Raw genomic sequence first — 27,721 nt, forward strand, 5'->3', positions numbered from 1 at the left:
CAAATCTGAGTCGGGAAAATGATATTGTTTTAATCACGTGAAAATAATACATGTTCTCTATTTCAGTTATAATTGAATATAATATTAACACCTGCACAGAATATTTTGAAAGTCTATCCTCATGTCGTCTCAAACCCGTCAGACCTTCCATCATCTTCAGACACAGATGAAGAGATTTGGGATGGACTCTGAGCGCCCTCTGACCCCTCCATTGGGCAACCCATAGGAGAGACATCAGTAAAGGGGTCCAGAGGTTTATCCTCAGTGTCATTTGCAATTAGTTTTATGAAGCGATGCTGTGCTTTGTGTGTGCAAGGTCTGATGGGTTTGAGACGACATGAGGAGGAGGAATGACAGGATCTTCATCTTTGAGTGAACTGACCCTTTAAAGCAACACTCCACTTTTTTTGAAAATAGGCTCATTTTACGAGTCCCCTAGAGTTAAATAGTTGAGTTTTACCGTTTTAGAATCCATTCAGCCGATCTTTGTATCTGGCGGTAGCACTTTTAGCATAGCTTAGCATACATCATTGATTCTGATCAGTCCATTAGCATCTCATTCAAAAAATGACCAAAGACACTTTCAATATTTTTCCTATTTAAAACTTGACTCTTCTACAGTTACATCGTGTGCTAAGACCAACTGAAAATGAAAAGTTGTGATTTTCTACACCGATATGGCTAGGAACTACTTTCTCATTCCTGCGTAATAGTCGCGGATCTTCGCGGCCGTACAATGGCTGCAGCGGCGCAATGATTGGTTGGTATTCTGTGTAACATGGTGGTAGTTACACCTTCAACTTACTATCACAGCCCTTTACAACACACAGAACCATGGCTAATCACACCCACATAACATTGTGTCGGCCCAGATCTGGCCCACATCTGGCACTTGTGGTATACTGATCTGGGCCATATGCTGCATGGAATGACGGCCCTTGAGTGGACCACTTCTGTTTGCCAGATCTGGGCCACAAGCAGGCCAGAACAATGCCACATGTCAGCCTAGAGCAAATAAATAAACCAGAACTGGACCTTATCTGAGCCACAAAATCTGTGTATATTAGATATGGAGTCAGCTCAGCCTTAGATGAAATCAACTGAAGATGAAAGAAGACATTAAATCTCTAAAGATCTCAGCAGAGGAGGATTAAACAACTCCACAAACAGCATTACCAGCTTCACACATTACTAACCAGACTGACTTTATTTCTGTCAGACAACTACAGAAGCTCTCATTGAGAATTAACAGAAGTTTAACTCTGATGTGTTTCATCTTAAGTCACCATGACAGTGATCAGTGTTTCCATTAGTTGGGCTCTTTTTAAAACCATCGATTTAAAAACCATCACCAGGTAATCATGTTCACCGGATGTCGCTTCCTTTGCTACTTCAAATGTTTTACCAACACACATTCGTAGAAGCCAAAAGAGGAAGACCCTTAATAAGAGTAAAGAGCCCAACTAATGGAAACACTGATCACTGTCATGGTGACTTCAGATGAAACACAGAGTTAAACTTCTGTTAATTCTCAATGAGAGCTTCTGTAGTTGTCTGACAGAAATAAAGTCAGTCTGGTTAGTAATGTGTGAAGCTGGTAATGCTGTTTGTGGAGTTGTTTAATCCTCCTCTGCTGAGATCTTTAGAGATTTAATGTCTTCTTTCATCTTCAGTTGATTTCATCTAAGGCTGTGGCTGAAGTCAGCTGTAGTTCTTGTCTTTCTGCTCGTCTCTTTTTCTGTTCTCTTCTCTCCTTCATTGATTCTGCTTGTTAACAGGTTTATTAAGGCTGAGCTGACTCCATATCTAATATACACAGATTTTGTGGCTCAGATAAAGGTCCAGTTCTGGTTTTATTTATTTGCTCTTGGCTGACATGTGGCATTGTTCTGGCCTGCTTGTGGCCCAGATCTGGCAAACAGAAGTGGTCCACTCAAGGGCCGTCATTCCATGCAGCATATGGCCCAGATCAGTATACCACAAGTGCCAGATGTGGGCCAGATCTGGGCCGACACAATGTTGCTATCTGGGCACTGGCAAATCCACAACACACAGAACCATGGCTAATCACAGCTAAATCCACAACACACAGAACCATGGCTAATCACAGCTAAATCCACAACACACAGAACCATGGCTAATCACAGCTAAATCCACAACACACAGAACCATGGCTAATCACAGCTAAATCCACAACACACAGAACCATGGCTAATCACAGCTAAAGCCACAACACACAGAACCATGGCTAATCACAGCTAAATCCACAACACACAGAACCATGGCTAATCACAGCCCTTTACAACACACAGAACCATGGCTAATCACAGCTAAAGCCACAACACACAGAACCATGGCTAATCACAGCTAAAGCCACAACACACAGAACCATGGCTAATCACAGCTAAAGCCACAACACACAGAACCATGGCCAATCACAGCTAAATCCACAACACACAGAACCATGGCCAATCACAGCTAAATCCACAACATACAGAACCATGGCTAATCACAGCTAAAGCCACAGCACACAGAACCATGGCTAATCACAGCCCTTTACAACACACAGAACCATGGCTAATCACAGCTAAATCCACAACACACAGAACCATGGCTAATCACAGCTAAAGCCACAACACACAGAACCATGGCTAATCACAGCTAAAGCCACAACACACAGAACCATGACCAATCACAGCTAAATCCACAACACACAGAACCATGGCTAATCACAGCTAAATCCACAACACACAGAACCATGGCTAATCACAGCTAAAGCCACAACACACAGAACCATGGCTAATCACAGCTAAATCCACAACACACAGAACCATGGCTAATCACAGCTAAATCCACAACACACAGAACCATGGCTAATCACAGCTAAAGCCACAACACACAGAACCATGGCTAATCACAGCTAAAGCCACAACACACAGAACCATGGCTAATCACAGCTAAATCCACAACACACAGAACCATGGCTAATCACAGCTAAATCCACAACACACAGAACCATGGCTAATCACAGCTAAATCCACAACACACAGAACCATGGCTAATCACAGCTAAATCCACAACACACAGAACCATGGCTAATCACAGCCCTTTACAACACACAGAACCATGGCTAATCACAGCTAAAGCCACAACACACAGAACCATGGCTAATCACAGCTAAAGCCACAACACACAGAACCATGGCTAATCACAGCTAAATCCACAACACACAGAACCATGGCTAATCACAGCTAAATCCACAACACACAGAACCATGGCTAATCACAGCTAAAGCCACAACACACAGAACCATGGCTAATCACAGCTAAAGCCACAACACACAGAACCATGGCTAATCACAGCTAAATCCACAACACACAGAACCATGGCCAATCACAGCTAAATCCACAACATACAGAACCATGGCTAATCACAGCTAAAGCCACAACACACAGAACCATGGCTAATCACAGCTAAATCCACAACACACAGAACCATGGCTAATCACAGCCCTTTACAACACACAGAACCATGGCTAATCACAGCTAAATCCACAACACACAGAACCATGGCTAATCACAGCTAAAGCCACAACACACAGAACCATGGCTAATCACAGCTAAATCCACAACACACAGAACCATGGCTAATCACAGCTAAAGCCACAACACACAGAACCATGGCTAATCACAGCTAAATCCACAACACACAGAACCATGGCCAATCACAGCTAAATCCACAACACACAGAACCATGGCTAATCACAGCTAAATCCACAACATACAGAACCATGGCTAATCACAGCTAAAGCCACAGCACACAGAACCATGGCCAATCACAGCTAAATCCACAACATACAGAACCATGGCTAATCACAGCTAAATCCACAACACACAGAACCATGGCTAATCACAGCTAAAGCCACAACACACAGAACCATGGCTAATCACAGCTAAAGCCACAACACACAGAACCATGGCTAATCACAGCTAAAGCCACAACACACAGAACCATGGCTAATCACAGCTAAATCCACAACACACAGAACCATGGCTAATCACAGCTAAAGCCACAACACACAGAACCATGGCTAATCACAGCTAAATCCACAACACACAGAACCATGGCTAATCACAGCTAAATCCACAACATACAGAACCATGGCTAATCACAGCTAAAGCCACAGCACACAGAACCATGGCTAATCACAGCTAAAGCCACAACACACAGAACCATGGCTAATCACAGCTAAAGCCACAACACACAGAACCATGGCTAATCACAGCTAAAGCCACAACACACAGAACCATGGCTAATCACAGCTAAATCCACAACACACAGAACCATGGCTAATCACAGCTAAATCCACAACATACAGAACCATGGCTAATCACAGCTAAAGCCACAGCACACAGAACCATGGCTAATCACAGCTAAAGCCACAACACACAGAACCATGGCTAATCACAGCTAAAGCCACAACACACAGAACCATGGCTAATCACAGCTAAAGCCACAACACACAGAACCATGGCTAATCACAGCTAAATCCACAACACACAGAACCATGGCTAATCACAGCTAAAGCCACAACACACAGAACCATGGCTAATCACAGCTAAATCCACAACACACAGAACTATGGCTAATCACAGAGCTAAAGCCACAACACACAGAACCATGGCTAATCACAGCTAAAGCCACAACACACAGAACCATGGCTAATCACAGCTAAAGCCACAACACACAGAACCATGGCTAATCACAGCTCAATGGCCACTCGAGTCGACGGCGAAGATTCAAAAAACACCGCGGGAAACGCGCTGGGATCCGCAACAGACTGAGAAAAAGAGCATTCAGTCCTCCTCTCCCGAGCATTTTGCTCGCAAATGTCCAATCCTTGGAGAATAAGATGGACGATCTTAGAGCCAGGATAAGTTTTCAACGGGACATGAGAGACTGCAACATCTATTGTCTGTCCGAAACATGGCTCACGCCAGCGGTCCCGGATACAGCCGTGACGCCGTCCGAGAACTTCTCTGTTTTTCGGATGGACAGAACAGCCGAGGCCGGGAAATCTAAAGGCGGTGGAGTGTGTTTCATGATAAACAAGAAATGGTGCGATCCTAGGAACATCTCCATTCTTTCGCGATCCTGCTCGCCTCACTTGGAACATTTATCTCTCATGTGCCGGCCTTTCTACCTGCCGAGGGAGTTTTCCTCGGTCATCTGCACTGCCGTTTATATTCCACCACAAGCAGACACGGGGCTGGCTTTATCTGCCCTCCATGATGTGACCAGCGGCTTCATAAACAAACACCCCGACGCTGCTTTCATCGTCGCGGGTGATTTTAACAAAGCAAACCTAAAGAAAGTATTGCCAAATTTTCACCAGCATGTCTCCTGTCCCACACGAGGAGCAAACACACTGGATCATTGCTACTCTCCGTTTAAGAACGCCTACAAAGCTCGTTCACAGCCAGCTTTTGGCAAATCGGACCATGCCGCCATTTTCCTCACACCGGAATACAAACAAAGGCTCGTTCAAGAGCCCCCGGTGAGGAGGGAAGTCAAACGCTGGTCATCCCATTCAGAGATCACGCTACAGGCAGCTCTTGATGACGTCGACTGGGACATGTTCCGCGCGAGTTCTGAAGACGTCAGCGAGTTCACAGAAGTGGCGCTCTGCTTTATTAACACACTGACAGAGCAAGCCACACAAACATTAACTATAACGTCCTTCCCTAATCAGAAACCGTGGGTGGACAGTTCAATTCGCACTGCAGTAAACTCGCGCACCACCGCTTACAATGCCGGTCTCCTAACGGGGGATATGAGGGAGTACAAAGCTTCATGTTACGCTCTCCGGCGCGCCGTTAAAGCCGCAAAACTCCGCTATAAAGACCGAGTGGAATCTCATTTCCAACTCAACGACTCCCGGCGGATGTGGCAGGGACTGAGGACCATCTGTGCTTTTGGAACTAAATCCTCTGCAGAGGTGAGAGCTGATCCGTTGCTGGTGAACGAGTTAAACTCTTTCTACGCTCGCTTTGATGGTAATCGCGGCAGCGCGACTCCGGCGAGTGACGCGTCAGAGAGAGTCCCTCAGAGCAGCAACGGTCACGTGATCTCTGTCTCGGAGGACGAGGTTCGGAGGGCACTCAAACGTGTGGATGTCAGGAAAGCTGCTGGGCCGGATGGTATTTCAGGTCGTGTTCTGCGGTCCTGTGCTGATCAGCTCGCAGGGCTCTTTACATCCATATTCAACGAGTCCCTTGCTACATCTGTTGTCCCCACCTCCTTCAAACGATCCTCCATCATCCCTGTACCTAAGATCAGTAAACCCTCTTGCCTAAATGACTATCGTCCAGTGGCTCTCACATCTTTAGTCATGAAGGTCTTTGAGAGACTCATTAAAAACAACATTTGCTCCTCCATTCCTGACACTTTGGACCCTCTTCAGTTTGCCTATCGTCCCAATAGATCGACTGAAGATGCCATTTCTCACGTCCTTCACTCCTGCCTCACTCACATCGACAGCAAAAGTGGGAACTATGTCAGGTTGCTATTTATTGACTATAGCTCAGCCTTTAACACCATAGTTCCCATTAAGCTAACACACAAACTCCTGGATCTAGGCCTGAATTCTTCTCTCTGCCTCTGGATTGAAGATTTCCTCACTGGCAGACCCCAGGCGGTGAGAGTAGGCCAGTTCACCTCCACCTCCATCACCCTGAGTGTTGGAGCTCCACAGGGCTGTGTGCTGAGTCCCCTGCTCTACTCTCTCTACACCCATGACTGTTTGTCCACACACAGCTCCACCTCTATCATCAAGTTTGCTGATGATACTGTTGTCCTGGGTCTCATCTCCAACAACAATGAGACGGCATACTTGGACGAAGTGGAGCAACTGACATCATGGTGCCAGGACAACTGTCTCTCTCTGAATGTTAACAAGACCAAAGAACTGATTGTGGACTTCAGGAAGAGACAGCATCGGTCATACTCCCCTCTCATGATCAGCGGGACACCGGTAGAGAGAGTGAGCAGCTTCAAATACCTGGGTGTGAACATCTCCGAGGATCTGACCTGGACTACACACATCCAGACACAGGTGAAAAAAGCCAGGCAAAGACTGTACCACCTGCGCCAGCTGAGGAAATTCAGGGTTTCACCAGCCATCCTGAAAACTTTCTATCGAGGGGCGATAGAAAGTGTCCTGACTCAGTGCATCACAGCGTGGTACGGGAACAGCACCAGTCACGATTCCAAAGCCCTGCAAAGAGTGGTGCGCTTATCCGAGCGCATCTCAGGCTCAGCTCTCCCGTCTCTGCAGGACATCTACACCAAACGCTGCAGAGGTAGAGCTACCAAAATCATCAGAGACATTAATCACCCTGCAAACTCTCACTTCACCCTGCTGCCATCTGGTAAGCGCTTCCGTAGCCTGATGGCAAAGACTGAAAGACTCAGGAGGAGTTTCTTCCCCCAGGCCATCAGACTCCTGAACTCAGTCACGTGACTTCACTTCACCCCGCACACGCATAAACATCCAGTTTAAACATTAACATCCATATACTGCCATTGCACTGCACTTTACGTTCCTATTGTTACTGTGTAACAACCTGTAATAAACCTTGCACATTATACTTCTTTATATATACATATATATATATTTTATGTTAACCACTTATTTTTAAGTCTACAGTTTATCTCACTTATCATATCCACATATTTTTTATATTTTTATTTTATCTTATTTCCATTTTTATCTTTACTTGATTTATTTATAATCCTACTTATGTTAATACTTTTTATTCTAAATTTATTCTATTTCTATTTTAATTTCTTGTAACTGTTATTTGCACTGTCCATGGAGCGGACCTGTTTACATTTCACTGCCAGTTGTATATTGTGTATATAACTGTGTATGTGACAAATAAAACTCTTGAATCTTGAATCTTGATCTTGAGCTAAATCCACAACACACAGAACCATGGCTAATCACAGAGCTAAAGCCACAACACACAGAACCATGGCTAATCACAGCTAAATCCACAACACACAGAACCATGGCTAATCACAGAGCTAAAGCCACAACACACAGAACCATGGCTAATCACAGCTAAATCCACAACATACAGAACCATGGCTAATCACAGCTAAAGCCACAGCACACAGAACCATGGCCAATCACAGCTAAATCCACAACATACAGAACCATGGCTAATCACAGCTAAATCCACAACACACAGAACCATGGCTAATCACAGCTAAAGCCACAACACACAGAACCATGGCTAATCACAGCTAAATCCACAACACACAGAACCATGGCTAATCACAGCTAAAGCCACAACACACAGAACCATGGCTAATCACAGCTAAATCCACAACATACAGAACCATGGCTAATCACAGCTAAAGCCACAGCACACAGAACCATGGCTAATCACAGCTAAAGCCACAACACACAGAACCATGGCTAATCACAGCTAAAGCCACAACACACAGAACCATGGCTAATCACAGCCCTTTACAACACACAGAACCATGGCTAATCACAGCTAAAGCCACAACACACAGAACCATGGCTAATCACAGCTAAAGCCACAACACACAGAACCATGGCTAATCACAGCTAAAGCCACAACACACAGAACCATGGCTAATCACAGCTAAAGCCACAACACACAGAACCATGGCTAATCACAGCTAAAGCCACAACACACAGAACCATGGCCAATCACAGCTAAAGCCACAACACACAGAACCATGGCTAATCACAGCTAAAGCCACAACACACAGAACCATGGCTAATCACAGCTAAATCCACAACACACAGAACCATGGCCAATCACAGCTAAATCCACAACATACAGAACCATGGCTAATCACAGCTAAAGCCACAACACACAGAACCATGGCCAATCACAGCTAAATCCACAACATACAGAACCATGGCTAATCACAGCTAAAGCCACAGCACACAGAACCATGGCTAATCACAGCTAAAGCCACAACACACAGAACCATGGCTAATCACAGCTAAAGCCACAACACACAGAACCATGGCTAATCACAGCTAAATCCACAACACACAGAACCATGGCTAATCACAGCTAAAGCCACAACACACAGAACCATGGCTAATCACAGCTAAAGCCACAACACACAGAACCATGGCTAATCACAGCTAAAGCCACAACACACAGAACCATGGCTAATCACAGCTAAATCCACAACACACAGAACCATGGCCAATCACAGCTAAATCCACAACACACAGAACCATGGCTAATCACAGCTAAAGCCACAACACACAGAACCATGGCTAATCACAGCTAAATCCACAACACACAGAACCATGGCTAATCACAGCTAAAGCCACAACACACAGAACCATGGCTAATCACAGCTAAATCCACAACACACAGAACCATGGCCAATCACAGCTAAATCCACAACATACAGAACCATGGCTAATCACAGCTAAAGCCACAACACACAGAACCATGGCCAATCACAGCTAAATCCACAACATACAGAACCATGGCTAATCACAGCTAAATCCACAACATACAGAACCATGGCTAATCACAGCTAAAGCCACAGCACACATAACCATGGCTAATCACAGCTAAAGCCACAACACACAGAACCATGGCTAATCACAGCTAAAGCCACAACACACAGAACCATGGCCAATCACAGCTAAATCCACAACACACAGAACCATGGCCAATCACAGCTAAATCCACAACATACAGAACCATGGCTAATCACAGCTAAAGCCACAACACACAGAACCATGGCCAATCACAGCTAAATCCACAACACACAGAACCATGGCCAATCACAGCTAAATCCACAACACACAGAACCATGGCCAATCACAGCTAAATCCACAACATACAGAACCATGGCTAATCACAGCTAAAGCCACAACACACAGAACCATGGCTAATCACAGCTAAATCCACAACACACAGAACCATGGCCAATCACAGCTAAATCCACAACATACAGAACCATGGCTAATCACAGCTAAATCCACAACATACAGAACCATGGCTAATCACAGCTAAAGCCACAGCACACAGAACCATGGCTAATCACAGCTAAAGCCACAACACACAGAACCATGGCTAATCACAGCTAAATCCACAACACACAGAACCATGGCCAATCACAGCTAAATCCACAACATACAGAACCATGGCTAATCACAGCTAAAGCCACAACACACAGAACCATGGCTAATCACAGCTAAAGCCACAACACACAGAACCATGGCTAATCACAGCTAAAGCCACAACACACAGAACCATGGCCAATCACAGCTAAATCCACAACATACAGAACCATGGCTAATCACAGCTAAAGCCACAGCACACAGAACCATGGCTAATCACAGCTAAAGCCACAACACACAGAACCATGGCTAATCACAGCTAAAGCCACAACACACAGAACCATGGCTAATCACAGCCCTTTACAACACACAGAACCATGGCTAATCACAGCTAAAGCCACAACACACAGAACCATGGCTAATCACAGCTAAAGCCACAACACACAGAACCATGGCTAATCACAGCTAAATCCACAACACACAGAACCATGGCTAATCACAGCTAAATCCACAACACACAGAACCATGGCTAATCACAGCTAAATCCACAACATACAGAACCATGGCTAATCACAGCTAAAGCCACAGCACACAGAACCATGGCTAATCACAGCTAAAGCCACAACACACAGAACCATGGCTAATCACAGCTAAATACACAACACACAGAACCATGGCTAATCACAGCTAAAGCCACAACACACAGAACCATGGCTAATCACAGCTAAAGCCACAACACACAGAACCATGGCTAATCACAGCTAAAGCCACAACACACAGAACCATGGCTAATCACAGCTAAAGCCACAACACACAGAACCATGGCTAATCACAGCTAAATACACAACACACAGAACCATGGCTAATCACAGCTAAATCCACAACACACAGAACCATGGCCAATCACAGCTAAATCCACAACATACAGAACCATGGCTAATCACAGCTAAATACACAACACACAGAACCATGGCTAATCACAGCTAAATCCACAACACACAGAACCATGGCCAATCACAGCTAAATCCACAACATACAGAACCATGGCTAATCACAGCTAAAGCCACAACACACAGAACCATGGCTAATCACAGCTAAATACACAACACACAGAACCATGGCTAATCACAGCTAAAGCCACAACACACAGAACCATGGCTAATCACAGCTAAAGCCACAACACACAGAACCATGGCTAATCACAGCTAAAGCCACAACACACAGAACCATGGCCAATCACAGCTAAAGCCACAGCACACAGAACCATGGCCAATCACAGCTAAATCCACAACATACAGAACCATGGCTAATCACAGCTAAAGCCACAGCACACAGAACCATGGCTAATCACAGCTAAAGCCACAACACACAGAACCATGGCTAATCACAGCTAAAGCCACAACACACAGAACCATGGCTAATCACAGCTAAATCCACAACACACAGAACCATGGCTAATCACAGCCCTTTACAACACACAGAACCATGGCTAATCACAGCTAAAGCCACAACACACAGAACCATGGCTAATCACAGCCCTTTACAACACACAGAACCATGGCTAATCACAGCTAAATCCACAACACACAGAACCATGGCTAATCACAGCTAAATCCACAACACACAGAACCATGGCTAATCACAGCTAAATCCACAACACACAGAACCATGGCCAATCACAGCTAAATCCACAACATACAGAACCATGGCTAATCACAGCTAAAGCCACAACACACAGAACCATGGCCAATCACAGCTAAATCCACAACATACAGAACCATGGCTAATCACAGCTAAAGCCACAGCACACAGAACCATGGCTAATCACAGCTAAAGCCACAACACACAGAACCATGGCTAATCACAGCTAAAGCCACAACACACAGAACCATGGCTAATCACAGCTAAATCCACAACACACAGAACCATGGTTAATCACAGCTAAAGCCACAACACACAGAACCATGGCTAATCACAGCTAAAGCCACAACACACAGAACCATGGCTAATCACAGCTAAAGCCACAACACACAGAACCATGGCTAATCACAGCTAAATCCACAACACACAGAACCATGGCTAATCACAGCTAAATCCACAACACACAGAACCATGGCCAATCACAGCTAAATCCACAACACACAGAACCATGGCTAATCACAGCTAAATCCACAACATACAGAACCATGGCTAATCACAGCTAAAGCCACAGCACACAGAACCATGGCTAATCACAGCTAAAGCCACAACACACAGAACCATGGCTAATCACAGCTAAAGCCACAACACACAGAACCATGGCTAATCACAGCTAAATACACAACACACAGAACCATGGCTAATCACAGCTAAAGCCACAACACACAGAACCATGGCTAATCACAGCTAAAGCCACAACACACAGAACCATGGCTAATCACAGCTAAAGCCACAACACACAGAACCATGGCTAATCACAGCTAAAGCCACAACACACAGAACCATGGCTAATCACAGCTAAATACACAACACACAGAACCATGGCTAATCACAGCTAAATCCACAACACACAGAACCATGGCTAATCACAGCTAAATCCACAACATACAGAACCATGGCTAATCACAGCTAAATCCACAACACACAGAACCATGGCCAATCACAGCTAAATCCACAACATACAGAACCATGGCTAATCACAGCTAAATCCACAACACACAGAACCATGGCTAATCACAGCTAAATCCACAACACACAGAACCATGGCTAATCACAGCTAAATCCACAACACACAGAACCATGGCTAATCACAGCTAAATCCACAACACACAGAACCATGGCTAATCACAGCTAAATACACAACACACAGAACCATGGCTAATCACAGCTAAATCCACAACACACAGAACCATGGCTAATCACAGCTAAATCCACAACACACAGAACCATGGCCAATCACAGCTAAATCCACAACATACAGAACCATGGCTAATCACAGCTAAAGCCACAACACACAGAACCATGGCCAATCACAGCTAAATCCACAACATACAGAACCATGGCTAATCACAGCTAAAGCCACAGCACACAGAACCATGGCTAATCACAGCTAAAGCCACAACACACAGAACCATGGCTAATCACAGCTAAAGCCACAACACACAGAACCATGGCTAATCACAGCCCTTTACAACACACAGAACCATGGCTAATCACAGCTAAATCCACAACACACAGAACCATGGCTAATCACAGCTAAATACACAACACACAGAACCATGGCTAATCACAGCTAAAGCCACAACACACAGAACCATGGCTAATCACAGCTAAATCCACAACACACAGAACCATGGCTAATCACAGCTAAAGCCACAACACACAGAACCATGGCTAATCACAGCTAAAGCCACAGCACACAGAACCATGGCTAATCACAGCTAAAGCCACAACACACAGAACCATGGCTAATCACAGCTAAAGCCACAACACACAGAACCATGGCTAATCACAGCCCTTTACAACACACAGAACCATGGCTAATCACAGCTAAATCCACAACACACAGAACCATGGCTAATCACAGCTAAATCCACAACACACAGAACCATGGCTAATCACAGCTAAATCCACAACACACAGAACCATGGCTAATCACAGCTAAATCCACAACACACAGAACCATGGCTAATCACAGCTAAATCCACAACACACAGAACCATGGCTAATCACAGCTAAAGCCACAACACACAGAACCATGGCTAATCACAGCCCTTTACAACACACAGAACCATGGCTAATCACAGCTAAAGCCACAACACACAGAACCATGGCTAATCACAGCTACAGCCACAACACACAGAACCATGGCTAATCACAGCTAAATCCACAACACACAGAACCATGGCCAATCACAGCTAAATCCACAACATACAGAACCATGGCTAATCACAGCTAAAGCCACAACACACAGAACCATGGCTAATCACAGCTAAAGCCACAACACACAGAACCATGGCCAATCACAGCTAAATCCACAACACACAGAACCATGGCTAATCACAGCTAAAGCCACAACACACAGAACCATGGCTAATCACAGCTAAAGCCACAACACACAGAACCATGGCTAATCACAGCTAAATCCACAACACACAGAACCATGGCTAATCACAGCTAAAGCCACAGCACACAGAACCATGGCTAATCACAGCTAAATCCACAACACACAGAACCATGGCTAATCACAGCTAAATCCACAACACACAGAACCATGGCCAATCACAGCTAAAGCCACAACACACAGAACCATGGCCAATCACAGCTAAATCCACAACACACAGAACCATGGCTAATCACAGCCCTTTACAACACACAGAACCATGGCTAATCACAGCTAAAGCCACAACACACAGAACCATGGCCAATCACAGCTAAATCCACAACACACAGAACCATGGCCAATCACAGCTAAATCCACAACACACAGAACCATGGCTAATCACAGCCCTTTACAACACACAGAACCATGGCTAATCACAGCTAAATCCACAACACACAGAACCATGGCTAATCACAGCTAAATCCACAACACACAGAACCATGGCTAATCACAGCTAAAGCCACAACACACAGAACCATGGCCAATCACAGCTAAATCCACAACACACAGAACCATGGCTAATCACAGCTAAAGCCACAGCACACAGAACCATGGCTAATCACAGCTAAAGCCACAACACACAGAACCATGGCCAATCACAGCTAAATCCACAACACACAGAACCATGGCTAATCACAGCCCTTTACAACACACAGAACCATGGCTAATCACAGCTAAATCCACAACACACAGAACCATGGCTAATCACAGCTAAAGCCACAACACACAGAACCATGGCTAATCACAGCTAAATCCACAACACACAGAACCATGGCTAATCACAGCTAAAGCCACAACACACAGAACCATGGTTAATCACAGCTAAAGCCACAACACACAGAACCATGGCTAATCACAGCCCTTTACAACACAGAACCATGGTTAATCACAGCTAAAGCCACAACACACAGAACCATGGCTAATCACAGCCCTTTACAACACACAGAACCATGGCTAATCACAGCCCTTTACAACACACAGAACCATGGCTAATCACAGCTAAATCCACAACACACAGAACCATGGCCAATCACAGCTAAATCCACAACACAATTTGTCGGCTGCAAGCCTGAAACTTTCTCTGCAACTACACGAACTTAGTGCCGGTCACATTGAAAGTTCCCTAGCTGGACTACTTTCAGACGCTGTAATATCATTGCCATGGTACGGCCGCGAAGATCCACGACTATTACGCAGGAATGAGAAATGTTGTGAACTTCTGTTGTCTCTTGAAGTAGAGACCAGGAGAACTTGGATAGGTTTTTCAGCAGGATTCTTTATTGAGAAAAAACGTGCTGTCTTTCCGCTGAGGTTCCAAGTCTGACTAAAGCCAGTTGAACATTGTATTTTATATACATTTCAAGGGGAGGGATTATACAGCAGGGGAGGAGACATAGGAAAATAGAGACACACCCTAAACATTCCTGTCTCATCAGCCGTAATTCAGTCAGCAAAACAGTGCCATTCAAATGCATAGATGCTAATCCAATCACTCAGGCAGTATTGCTCTAAACTTGTAAATAAATAGTCAGGAAGTGCATAAAGACAAAAGACTTAATGTCTCAACCACTTACACAGCCTGACGTAATCTCCTTACAAAATGTAAAACACAAATATTGATAATGTTTTCAGTTATATTCTATTACATTGGAACCTAGATATAACAATGTATACATTTGTAATCCTACAGAAAGTAGTTCCTAGCCATATAGGTGTAGAAAATCGCAACTTTTCATCTTTGCACACGATGTAACTGTAGAAGAGTCAAGTTTTAAATAGGAAAAATATTGAAACTGTCTTTGGTTCTGATCAGTCCATTAGCATCTCATTCAAAAAATGACCAATGATGTATGCTTATGCCTGGCTCACACTACAGGAGTTTTAGGCCGATTTATGGCCGATTTTCCCCTCCCGAGATTCGGAGAAAAAATCTTGTCCACGACCTCGATCGGTTCCGATGTTCTGCGCAGATTATCTGGTAATGTGAGAAGTTCACAGATAAAATCTTGCCCCTCCCGATCTGCTCTCACACAAATCGGGCTGGCCCCGATCATATCAAACATGTTTGATATTTATCGGGATGAGCAAGATTGTAATAACGTCAGTACTGTCACAATAGCCAATAGGAAACAAGTCTACGACTATGTATGTGCGCGAGCGCTGTGTGTGTCTGCGTGCGCGCGCGCTGTGTGTGAGAGAGAAAGCTGCAAACCATTGTTTCTTATAAGTAGACACATTTAATAATACATAGCCTACTATACTAGCACCAATTGTATTTTCATATTACAGCACAAATCTACACTGTAAAAGGTGACACTGTCACTTTTGAACTAGGCAGGCAATATTATAACGGTAAACATTCTAGCACACTATAGCCCTATTCGCACGGGTTTAGTAGGCTATTATCTGGGGACCTCTGGTGATTTGTAATAATTGCAGAGAATGTCTGTGATCTTAATCCCGTCCGAATCGGCCATGTCTGTAATATGTAAAGTAAATATTCCCCTGCAAATTACCTACCATATTTCGCCAAACACCGAGGTCCTGTGATAATATTAGTCCCGTGCGAATCGGCATCTCTGTGATTTGGTCGGGTTTAGGCGGATCGTATATCATTTTTGCAAGGTTTTTTGCATTTTTATCTTTAACGAAGAATGGCGCTAGGCTGCATAAAATGCACACCGTTATGAATTCTGTGCTGCCGCGCGGATTATACTTTCACTTTAGAATGAGCATCAATTTGGGAGTAAATTGCTTGAATGGTGTGTTGAAATATTCTTAATGAAAAACACAAAAACAGAAAAGGACAATGACAAACTCGCTTAAATGGGCGCTTTTACATTTAGGTTTGAAACTGAATCTTCCGCCGTATAGCCTTTATTATATTGCTCAGTTCAGTTTTTAATTGTAGCCTCTGTTCTCTAACTTAACTAAATTATTATTTTTATTACTATAAAACAATCAAAATGATATCGATACGACTGTTTATAATTTCATACAGCTATATCTATAACGAAAAAAACATTGTCTTGACATCATTTCCGGGAGATAAGTCAGTAAATTCGAGTAAAATCACAGGCTTAGCTTATCCCGTGCGAATGCGCCACGCAAAACTCAGATGTGGGGAGTAATTTCTAAATCACACGAGGTCCCCAGATAATACTAATCCTGTGCGAATACTAGGGCTTATGATAGTAATATAAGGTAAATTTGACCTCCATTTCTCGCTGAAGAACTGACAGTCCATGTTGATCCCGTCTCCCCAACCATTTTCTCATCCACACTCGTTTATTCTTTATGCTTTTGTTTTTTTTTTCACAACAAACGATCATTATTGATAGAGCAAGTTTTCGGTTTACAGTATCCATTTTCCCCGATTCCGATCTGCTGCGTAGATCACGTGACACGCTTCCTCTGGCACGATAATCTTAATAACATTTTGTAGTGTGTGATGCTTCACGAATTTCAAATCTTGTAGTGTGAGCATGTTTAAGATTTGAGGGAAGAAAATCTGCAGATTCTCCTGAAGTATGTGCTGCAGCCAGATTTTACAATCGGATAGGATTTTAAAACTCCTGTAGTGTGAGCCAGGCATAAGCTATGCTAAAAGTGCTACCGCCAGATACAAAGATCGGCTGAATGGATTCAAAAACGGTCAAACTGAACTATTTAACTCTAAGGGACTTGTAAAATGAGCCTATTTTCAAAAAAAGTGTAGTGTTGCTTTAAGGACGAGTGTGTGTCGTTGTGCTGAGCATGTGTGTGTGTTGTGGAGGTCAGGCTGCGCTCTGCTCATGGCCTGGGCGGTGCTGTACAGATGTGGGCTGGACGTGATGGTGTGGAACCTGGTGTTCCTGCTGGTCAACTTCATGCACTTCTTCTTCCTGCTTTATAAGCGCAGGCCGGTGAGTAAAGCTTGAGTGCTGGGGACTTTAATGGGGAGCTATTGTGCAAAATTTTGAACATTGGTGTGTGGGCAGTGTGTTACACACCCTATAATGGTGGCCATTCCTCTTTTTTAAACGTCATAAATCATAAGCAAAGTCTCAAGAGAGAACAAGCCATTTGCAGATTCTAGCAGTGTCACGTCATATTTACTTAGACCCCGCCCACGACTGATGACAGACTCCGCCCTATTAGCATAGACCCTGCCCACGACTGATGACAGACTCCACCCTATTAGCATAGACCCCGCCCACGACTGATGACAGACTCCGCCCTATTAGCATAGACCCCGCCCACGACTGATGACAGACTCCGCCCTATTAGCATAGACCCCGCCCACGACTGATGACAGACTCCGCCCTATTAGCATAGACCCCGCCCACGACTGATGACAGACTCCGCCCTATTAGCATAGACCCCGCCCACGACTGATGACAGACTCCGCCCTATTAGCATAGACCCCGCCCACGGCTGATGACAGACTCCACCCTATTAGCATAGACTCCGCCCACGACTGGTGACAGACTCCGCCCTATTAGCATAGACCCCACCCACGACTGATGACAGACTCCGCCTTATTAGCATAGACCCCACCCACGACTGATGACAGACTCCGCCCTATTAGCATAGACCCCTCCCACGACTGATGACAGACTCCACCCTATTAGCATAGACCCCACCCATGACTGCTGACAGACTCCGCCTTATTAGCATAGACCCCACCCACGACTGATGACAGACTCCGCCCTATTAGCATAGACCCCACCCACGACTGATGACAGACTCCACCCTATTAGCATAGACCCCGCCCACGACTGATGACAGACTCCGCCCTATTAGCATAGACCCCACCCACAACTGATGACAGACTCCGCCCTATTAGCATAGACCCCACCCACGACTGATGACAGACTCCACCCTATTAGCATAGACCCCGCCCACGACTGATGACAGACTCCGCCCTATTAGCATAGACCCCGTCCACGGCTGCTGACAGACTCCGCCTTGTTAGCATAGACCCCACCCATGACTGATGACAGACTCCACCCTATTAGCATACACCCCACCCACGACTGCTGACAGACTCCGCCTTGTTAGCATAGACCCCACCCATGACTGATGTGATGACAGACTCCACCCTATTAGCATAGACCCCACCCATGACTGCTGACAGACTCCGCCTTATTAGCATAGACCCCACCCACGACTGATGACAGACTCCACCCTATTAGCATAGACCCCACCCACGACTAATGACAGACTCCGCCCAATTAGCATAGACCCCACCCACGACTGATGACAGACTCCACCCTATTAGCATAGACCCCACCCACGGCTGATGACAGACCACCCTATTAGCATAGACCCCACCCACGACTGATGACAGACTCCACCCTATTAGCATAGACCCGACCCACGACTGATGACAGACTCCGCCCTATTAGCATAGACCCCGCCCACGACTGGTGACAGACTCCGCCCTTTTAGCATAGACTCCGTCCACTCCTATACTGTGCCTACAGTGTTTGTCTGTTTAATTCCAGATTAAGATCGACCGTGAGCTGAAATCGGTGTACAAGCGTCTGTTCGAGCCCCTTCACGTGCGGGAGGCGGTGTTTCAGAGGCTGACCGGCCAGTTCTGCACCATCCAGACCCTGAAGAAGGGGCAGGTGTACGCGGCGGAGGACAAGACGTCTGTGGACGAGCGCCTCAGCATTCTGCTCAAGGGGAAGTGAGTGCTTCCCTTCACCTGAGTGTGGCTCTCCTGTAACGTGTGACTCTTGACCAAGTTTATGCCTTTGCCACAGGATGAAGGTTTCGTACCGCGGGCACTTCTTGCATAATATTTACACCAATGCCTTCATCGACTCTCCAGAGTTCAGGTCGACTCAGATGAACAGGGGTGAGAGGTTTCAGGTAATGTGTTTGAAGTGTAATTACTCGCTGGTGTGCTTTTTGTAATTGACCTATCGGTAAGCCCCGCCCCCCTTAGTTACTGTTGCTAACTCGGACAAACAAATGGAGTTGCTATATCTTACAATGACAGCTGTCAGTGTGATAACCTTATCCTGAGATGTTTTTGGACACAGAATGTAACGTATATCCTGTCTGAATGATGGCCAACCTTTACTGATGGTTTATCAAGTTTATTGAAAAAAAAATCATCATAAAACAAAGCATAAGAAGTGCGCATTAACGTCTCATTCACAAACTATCTCTCTCCGTTGCATTACCATTAACACACACAGCAAATTACACAAAAACACTCACACAACTAACAGTAAACAAACATATACACAGAGCGTATGCCTTTTCGAGGGTGCAGTTAATAACTGGTAAACTTTGTATCTTCAAAACAACTCTGATAAACTGCGTGCAAGCTCTTCCTTTCACTATAATACCCATCAAAATAAGAGTCCTCCTTAGTAGGACAGATAATGTAGACCGTAAACATATATAAAATGAAATGAATTTACATATAACCAGTTTAATATGGAGAGGCACTGAAATGTAGACCTTCGTGTTTTTGTAATCGTAACTTAACGAGAGTTTGACAAACAGAAAATCCTCTCAGGATCCCTGGAGTCAGTGTTGCAGTTCCTCAGGCACGACATTTGAGCATTTGTGTAGCATAAACACCATCAAACCGATGAGAGCTTCAGATTTTCCAATGTTTCTCTATGGCGGTGAAACCTAAAGATGTCCGAGTTCTGGTCCCAGCGCAACTGATACTCAACTGCTATTGGCTCATCTGCGTTCAAGGGGAGGGGCTTACCGATAGGTCAATTACCACAGCATTTCACATCAACCTTGTCATTTCTACACCCAGTTAATATTATATAATATACACTATATCGCCAGAAGTATTGGGCCGCCCCTCCAAATCACTGAGTTCAGGTGTTGGACCAATGGAACAACAGCAACTCAGCCACAGAGCGGGGTCAGCACATGCTGAGGGTCACAGAGCGGGGTCAGCACATGCTGAGGGTCACAGAGCGGGGTCAGCGCATGCTGAGGGTCACAGAGCGGGGCCAGCACATGCTGAGGGTCACAGAGCGGGGTCAGCGCATGCTGAGGGTCACAGAGCGGGGTCAGCGCATGCTGAGGGTCACAGAGCGAGGTCAGCACATGCTGAGGGCCACAGAGCGAGGTCAGCACATGCTGAGGGCCACAGAGCGGGGCCAGCACATGCTGAGGGTCACAGAGCGGGGCCAGCACATGCTGAGGGTCACAGAGCGGGGTCAGCGCATGCTGAGGGCCACAGAGCGGGGTCAGCACATGCTGAGGGCCACAGAGCGAGGTCAGCGCATGCTGAGGGTCACAGAGCGAGGTCAGCACATGCTGAGGGTCACAGAGCGGGGTCAGCGCATGCTGAGGGTCACAGAGTGGGGCCAGCACATGCTGAGGGTCACAGAGCGGGGTCAGCGCATGCTGAGGGTCACAGAGCGGGGTCAGCGCATGCTGAGGGCCACAGAGCGGGGTCAGCACATGCTGAGGGTCACAGAGCGAGGTCAGCGCATGCTGAGGGTCACAGAGCGAGGTCAGCACATGCTGAGGGTCACAGAGCGGGGTCAGCGCATGCTGAGGGCCACAGAGCGGGGTCAGCACATGCTGAGGGTCACAGAGCGAGGTCAGCGCATGCTGAGGGCCACAGAGCGAGGTCAGCACATGCTGAGGGTCACAGAGCGGGGTCAGCGCATGCTGAGGGCCACAGAGCGGGGTCAGCACATGCTGAGGGTCACAGAGCGAGGTCAGCGCATGCTGAGGGTCACAGAGCGGGGTCAGCGCATGCTGAGGGCCACAGAGCGGGGTCAGCGCATGCTGAGGGTCACAGAGCGAGGTGAGCGCATGCTGAGGGTCACAGAGCGGGGTCAGCACATGCTGAGGGTCACAGAGCGAGGTCAGCACATGCTGAGGGTCACAGAGCGGGGTCAGCACATGCTGAGGGTCACAGAGCGAGGTCAGTGCATGCTGAGGGTCACAGAGCGGGGTCAGCGCATGCTGAGGGCCACAGAGCGGGGTCAGCACATGCTGAGGGTCACAGAGCGAGGTCAGCGCATGCTGAGGGTCACAGAGCGGGGTCAGCGCATGCTGAGGGCCACAGAGCGGGGTCAGCACATGCTGAGGGTCGCAGAGCGGGGTCAGCGCATGCTGAGGGCCACAGAGCGGGGTCAGCACATGCTGAGGGTCACAGAGCGAGGTCAGCGCATGCTGAGGGTCACAGAGCGAGGTCAGCACATGCTGAGGGTCACAGAGCGGGGTCAGCGCATGCTGAGGGCCACAGAGCGGGGTCAGCACATGCTGAGGGTCACAGAGCGAGGTCAGCGCATGCTGAGGGTCACAGAGCGGGGTCAGCGCATGCTGAGGGCCACAGAGCGGGGTCAGCGCATGCTGAGGGTCACAGAGCGGGGTCAGCACATGCTGAGGGTCACAGAGCGAGGTCAGCACATGCTGAGGGTCACAGAGCGGGGTCAGCACATGCTGAGGGTCACAGAGCGAGGTCAGCGCATGCTGAGGGTCACAGAGCGGGGTCAGCGCATGCTGAGGGCCACAGAGCGGGGTCAGCACATGCTGAGGGTCACAGAGCGAGGTCAGCGCATGCTGAGGGTCACAGAGCGGGGTCAGCGCATGCTGAGGGCCACAGAGCGGGGCCAGCGCATGCTGAGGGTCACAGAGCGGGGTCAGCGCATGCTGAGGGTCACAGAGCGGGGTCAGCGCATGCTGAGGGCCACAGAGCGGGGTCAGCGCATGCTGAGGGTCACAGAGCGGGGTCAGCACATGCTGAGGGTCACAGAGCGGGTTCAGCGCATGCTGAGGGTCACAGAAGTGGCCAACTTTCTGCAGAGTCAAGAGCTCCAGACCTCCAAACTTCTGTGGCCTTCAGATGAGCTCAAGAACAGTGTGTAGAGCTTCATGGAATGGGTTTCCATGGCCGAGCTGCTCATCCAAGCCGCACATCACCAAGTGCAATGCAAAGCGTGGGATGCAGTGGGGTAAAGTGCGCCGCCACTGGACTCTAGAGCAGTGGAGACGTGTTCTCTGAGTGACCAATCACGCTTCTCTGTCTGACAATCCCATGGACGAGTCTGGAGAACGGGACTTGCCTGACTGTATTGTGCCAAGTGTAAAGTTTGGTGGAGGGGGGATTATGGGGTGGGGTTGTTTTTCAGGGGTTAGTTGCAGTGAAAGGAACTCTTAATGCAAGACATTTTGGACAATTTCATGCTCCCAACTTTGTGGGCCCAGTTTGGGGACGGCCCCTTCCTGTCCCAGCATGACCAGTGCACAAAGCATCTCCAGTAAGACATGATGAGGAGTTTGGTGTGGAGGAACTGGAGTCCTGACCTCAACCCGATAGAACAGCTTTGGGATGAATTAGAGCGGAGACTGAGAGCCAGGCCTTCTCGTCCAACATCACTAATGAAGAATCCCCATAAACACACTCCTAAACCTTGAGGAAAGAAGAGCTGGAGCTGTTAGAGCGGCAAACTCCATATTAAACCCTACGGATGAAGAATGGAAGCTCATGTGTGTGTGTGAAGGCAGGCGTCACAACACTTATGGCAATATAGTGTATATAGAGCCAAATAAGGACAACATCACATTTCTGGTCATTGTGAGGAAGAGTAAACTCACACACACCCTTCAGAATGATCTGTCTCATGAATGTCCAGGTGACCATCACAGCGGAGGAAAACTGCAAACTCCTGTGCTGGTCGAGAGAGCGCCTGACGTACTTCCTGGAGTCCGAGTCGTTTCTGAACGAGGTTTTCCGGTACCTCATCGGCAAAGACATCACCAACAAGCTCTACTCGCTCAACGATCCAACCCTGAGCGACAAGGTCAGGAAACACTCATGTACTGCTCCTCTACTGGTCACAAGACTAAACATTTTTCTTGAGATTTATAGCAACACACACACATATATATCTAGACAAATATATATAATATAATATTTTTGTAGACAAATATAATCTGTGCCTACATACAAATGTCTTTGAATCTAATTTAAATGAGAATGGTAACGGCAAACCAGTCCAATTCTTAAAAAACATATTAAAGGCACAATATGTAAGATTTCTGGATTTGAATATCCACTAGATACGTGTTATATATTGTGTTGACTTGTGTTCATTATCCCAAAAGTTTCCGAGAATGTTTAAATCAGTGATTTTCCCCATGTGTGTGTGTCGCTCATCAGTGACATCATCACTGCGGTGTTATTGTGTGGTAACCATGGCAACACTAGCGGCGCTTTAATATCTGATGTGTTTTATTAGACACTGTGTGGATCTGGATCATTGATGGACAGAAACTCATCAATGCACAGTAACTTTCTCCGTCATACAATATGTTTTAAAATTAATTGCATGGCATTGAGCAACACAAGCCGTCCAGCATTTATTAATATGATATTCCAATATCGCTCTCGCTAATACCATGCCTACTCCCAACAAACGTTCTTGCAGTAACGCTATTAGAACATTTGTTCAAACATATCTGGTCTTTAATAATGTTCTCAAAAGCATTCATACATTATTCATGGAATTTGTTTCCTGAAACACTTAAGTTTTTTAAATGTTACGACTTGAACATTCTAGGAACATTCTGAAAAAACAAAAGTAACATTTCCAAAATGTTTGAAGAATGATACAACTGAATGTTTCCTTAACGTTCACATAACCAAGAAAACATGTTTAAGAAAACTGGACTTTAATGGTGCGTTCACACCAGACACAAATGAAGAGTGATTTACATGTTAAGTCATGGCCGTTGGAACCATTGTATGTGGGCGGGACAAGACCCACCCACTTTTTACGATCAATGATATTGGACCCACCCACTTTTTACGATCAATGATATTGGACCCACCCACTTTTTACGATCAATGACATTGGACCCACCCACTTTTTACGATCAATGACATTGGACCCACCCACTTTTTACGAACAATGATATTGGACCCACCCACTTTTTACGATCAATGATATTGGACCCATCCACTTTTTACGATCAATGATATTGGACCCACCCACTTTTTACGATCAATGATATTGGACCCACCCACTTTTTACGATCAATGATATTGGACCCACCCACTTTTTACGAACAATGATATTGGACCCACCCACTTTTTACGATCAATGATATTGGACCCACCCACTTTTTACGATCAATGATATTGGACCCACCCACTTTTTACGATCAATGACATTGGACCCACCCACTTTTTACGATCAATGACATTGGACCCACCCACTTTTTACGAACAATGATATTGGACCCACCCACTTTTTACGATCAATGATATTGGACCCACCCACTTTTTACGATCAATGATATTGGACCCACCCACTTTTTACAATCAATGATATTGGACCCACCCACTTTTTACGATCAATGATATTGGACCCACCCACTTTTTACGAACAATGACATTGGACCCACCCACTTTTTACGATCAATGACATTGGACCCACCCACTTTTTACGAACAATGACATTGGACCCACCCACTTTTTACGATCAATGACATTGGACCCACCCACTTTTTACGATCAATGATATTGGACCCACCCACTTTTTACGAACAATGACATTGGACCCACCCACTTTTTACGATCAATGACATTGGACCCACCCACTTTTTACGATCAATGATATTGGACCCACCCACTTTTTACGAACAATGACATTGGACCCACCCACTTTTTACGAACAATGACATTGGACCCACTCACTTTTATCGTCTCTAATGCAGCACATGTCTGTTTACCTACCCCTAATCGATAAACACTTATTATTAAACACGTTAGACACTTTATTTCCACTTTTCTAATATTTTCTTAATTTTTATTGAAAATAAATGCCTTTCTGATCTGATATGTGATTGGAAAAGGGTTAGAGTTAGTTTGGCAAAAGGCGGATTCGAACCGCGGGTCGATTTGCGTCAAAACTTAATGCGTCTTACCCCTACACTACTGCCGCTGTCAAAGACATTGTGATTACCGTAAACTTGTCTAGTCCAACCAGATGTTTAGCAAACAAGGCGATATATTTGTACTTAATGTAAATGGCATCTACACCACTAAAAATTATCTGAGAGAGGACCCACCAACATTTTTGTGTTAAGTCAATGCAAAGACGCGAATAGACATGACATGGTGTGATTCGCGCAAATGACACAAATTGACCGTTTGACGCGCGTAAAAGTTGAAAAAAATCCGAACTTTGGTGGATATTCACGCCGCGTTAACCAATCAGGAGCTTGCTCTAGTAGTGACAACTATAGATATACATAATAAAGTCTAGATGTCGCGTCCGCTGCTGGCCAATGGAGGTCGACGTCCACATCTGGCGGCCATCTTGTCACAGTCAGCTCGCTCACTCATTATGTTTTAATGGGGCCAGCACTTTTTAAATAACCATAATTTGCTAAATTTTCTACCGATTTTCAAACTGTTTGGTTTGTTATAAACGTCAGAGATGTAGTTATGACACTGCATACTTATGAATTAATTATTCATAATTTGTTCAAGCATCCAGAATTATAGCCACGTTAATAACGTTTGTAAGAAACCAAACCATTTGTATATCCGTCCAGATTTCAGTGAGATAAGAGTATTTCTGTTCAGATCACTCGCCTCACATCAGGAGCCCGCCAGAAAGCTCGCCTGTGACAAGATGGCCGCCTGTGACAAGATGGCCGCCGCAGATGACGTTAGAGACTCCGCCGTAAGACATCTAGCCTTTATTATGTATATCTATGGTGACAACAATGAGGACAGAATCATATGTGGATACCCAGAGCTGTATGATACATATTCATACTTTATAGAGAATAAAAGGATCTTGCTTGGAAGAAAGTGGGTGAGGAGGTCGGACAGTCTGGTGAGTTGTAATAAACGCTCTTTACTCAGTTTGAGCGATATATAGAGTGATCTCAGGGTCATTGGGACACTTTCTGCCATTGAGATGACTTGGAAAAAGTGTCCCAATCCCTCTGAATTCACCCTATTGAGACTACAAGCTAGCTAAAGCCGGCAGATTGAGCTTATTCTAGGGATGCACCGGTTGACCGGCCAAAAAACGTTTTTCTTTGTATTTTTCTGCCGATTTTTCGGAAGTGCGCCCACGTGCACATACGCCTATATTCCAATCATTCGCGAACATGTCACTTGTGTGTTACAAACGAAAACTGGAGAACTGAGGGAAGAGACGAAATCCGCTGAAGGGAATGAAGAGCCGCTTTCCTGCGCGAGCTGAAGTTACGCGAGCTGAAGTTACGCGAGCTTACCTCTCAGATGGTGAGCGTTTGTTCAGCTTATTTACTTATTTACGAAATATTTATTTTTGTAGCCTAAAGAAGAACATGCATGCACTTTTGAAATGAAATACTATCAGTTCTGTATAGGATGATCATTTTTATTTTACCTTAAAATTACATTGACTTCATTTGATTTAAAAAGCACCTGCTGTAGCATCTTAGTTTGTTTCCGT

General features: G+C 45.7%; 1 protein-coding gene across 5 annotated transcripts in view; it reads left to right on the forward strand.

Annotated features, from left to right (window-relative positions):
- The window catches only part of popdc1 (popeye domain cAMP effector 1), a 47,556-nt gene that overhangs the window by 15,727 nt on the left and 4,108 nt on the right, over positions 1 to 27,721 (forward strand). For all 5 annotated transcript variants that reach the window (XM_079837345.1, XM_079837349.1, XM_079837346.1 and 2 more), the window contains exons 3-6: positions 18,057 to 18,181; positions 19,766 to 19,953; positions 20,030 to 20,138; positions 23,897 to 24,064. In XM_079837345.1, coding sequence (XP_079693471.1) covers positions 18,057 to 18,181; positions 19,766 to 19,953; positions 20,030 to 20,138; positions 23,897 to 24,064 — 590 coding nt within the window. The remainder of the gene's footprint in view (positions 1 to 18,056; positions 18,182 to 19,765; positions 19,954 to 20,029; positions 20,139 to 23,896; positions 24,065 to 27,721) is intronic.

This window comes from Gobio gobio, assembly GCF_949357685.1.
Source record: "Gobio gobio genome assembly, chromosome: 15".
NCBI classification, from domain to species: Eukaryota; Metazoa; Chordata; class Actinopteri; order Cypriniformes; family Gobionidae; genus Gobio; species Gobio gobio.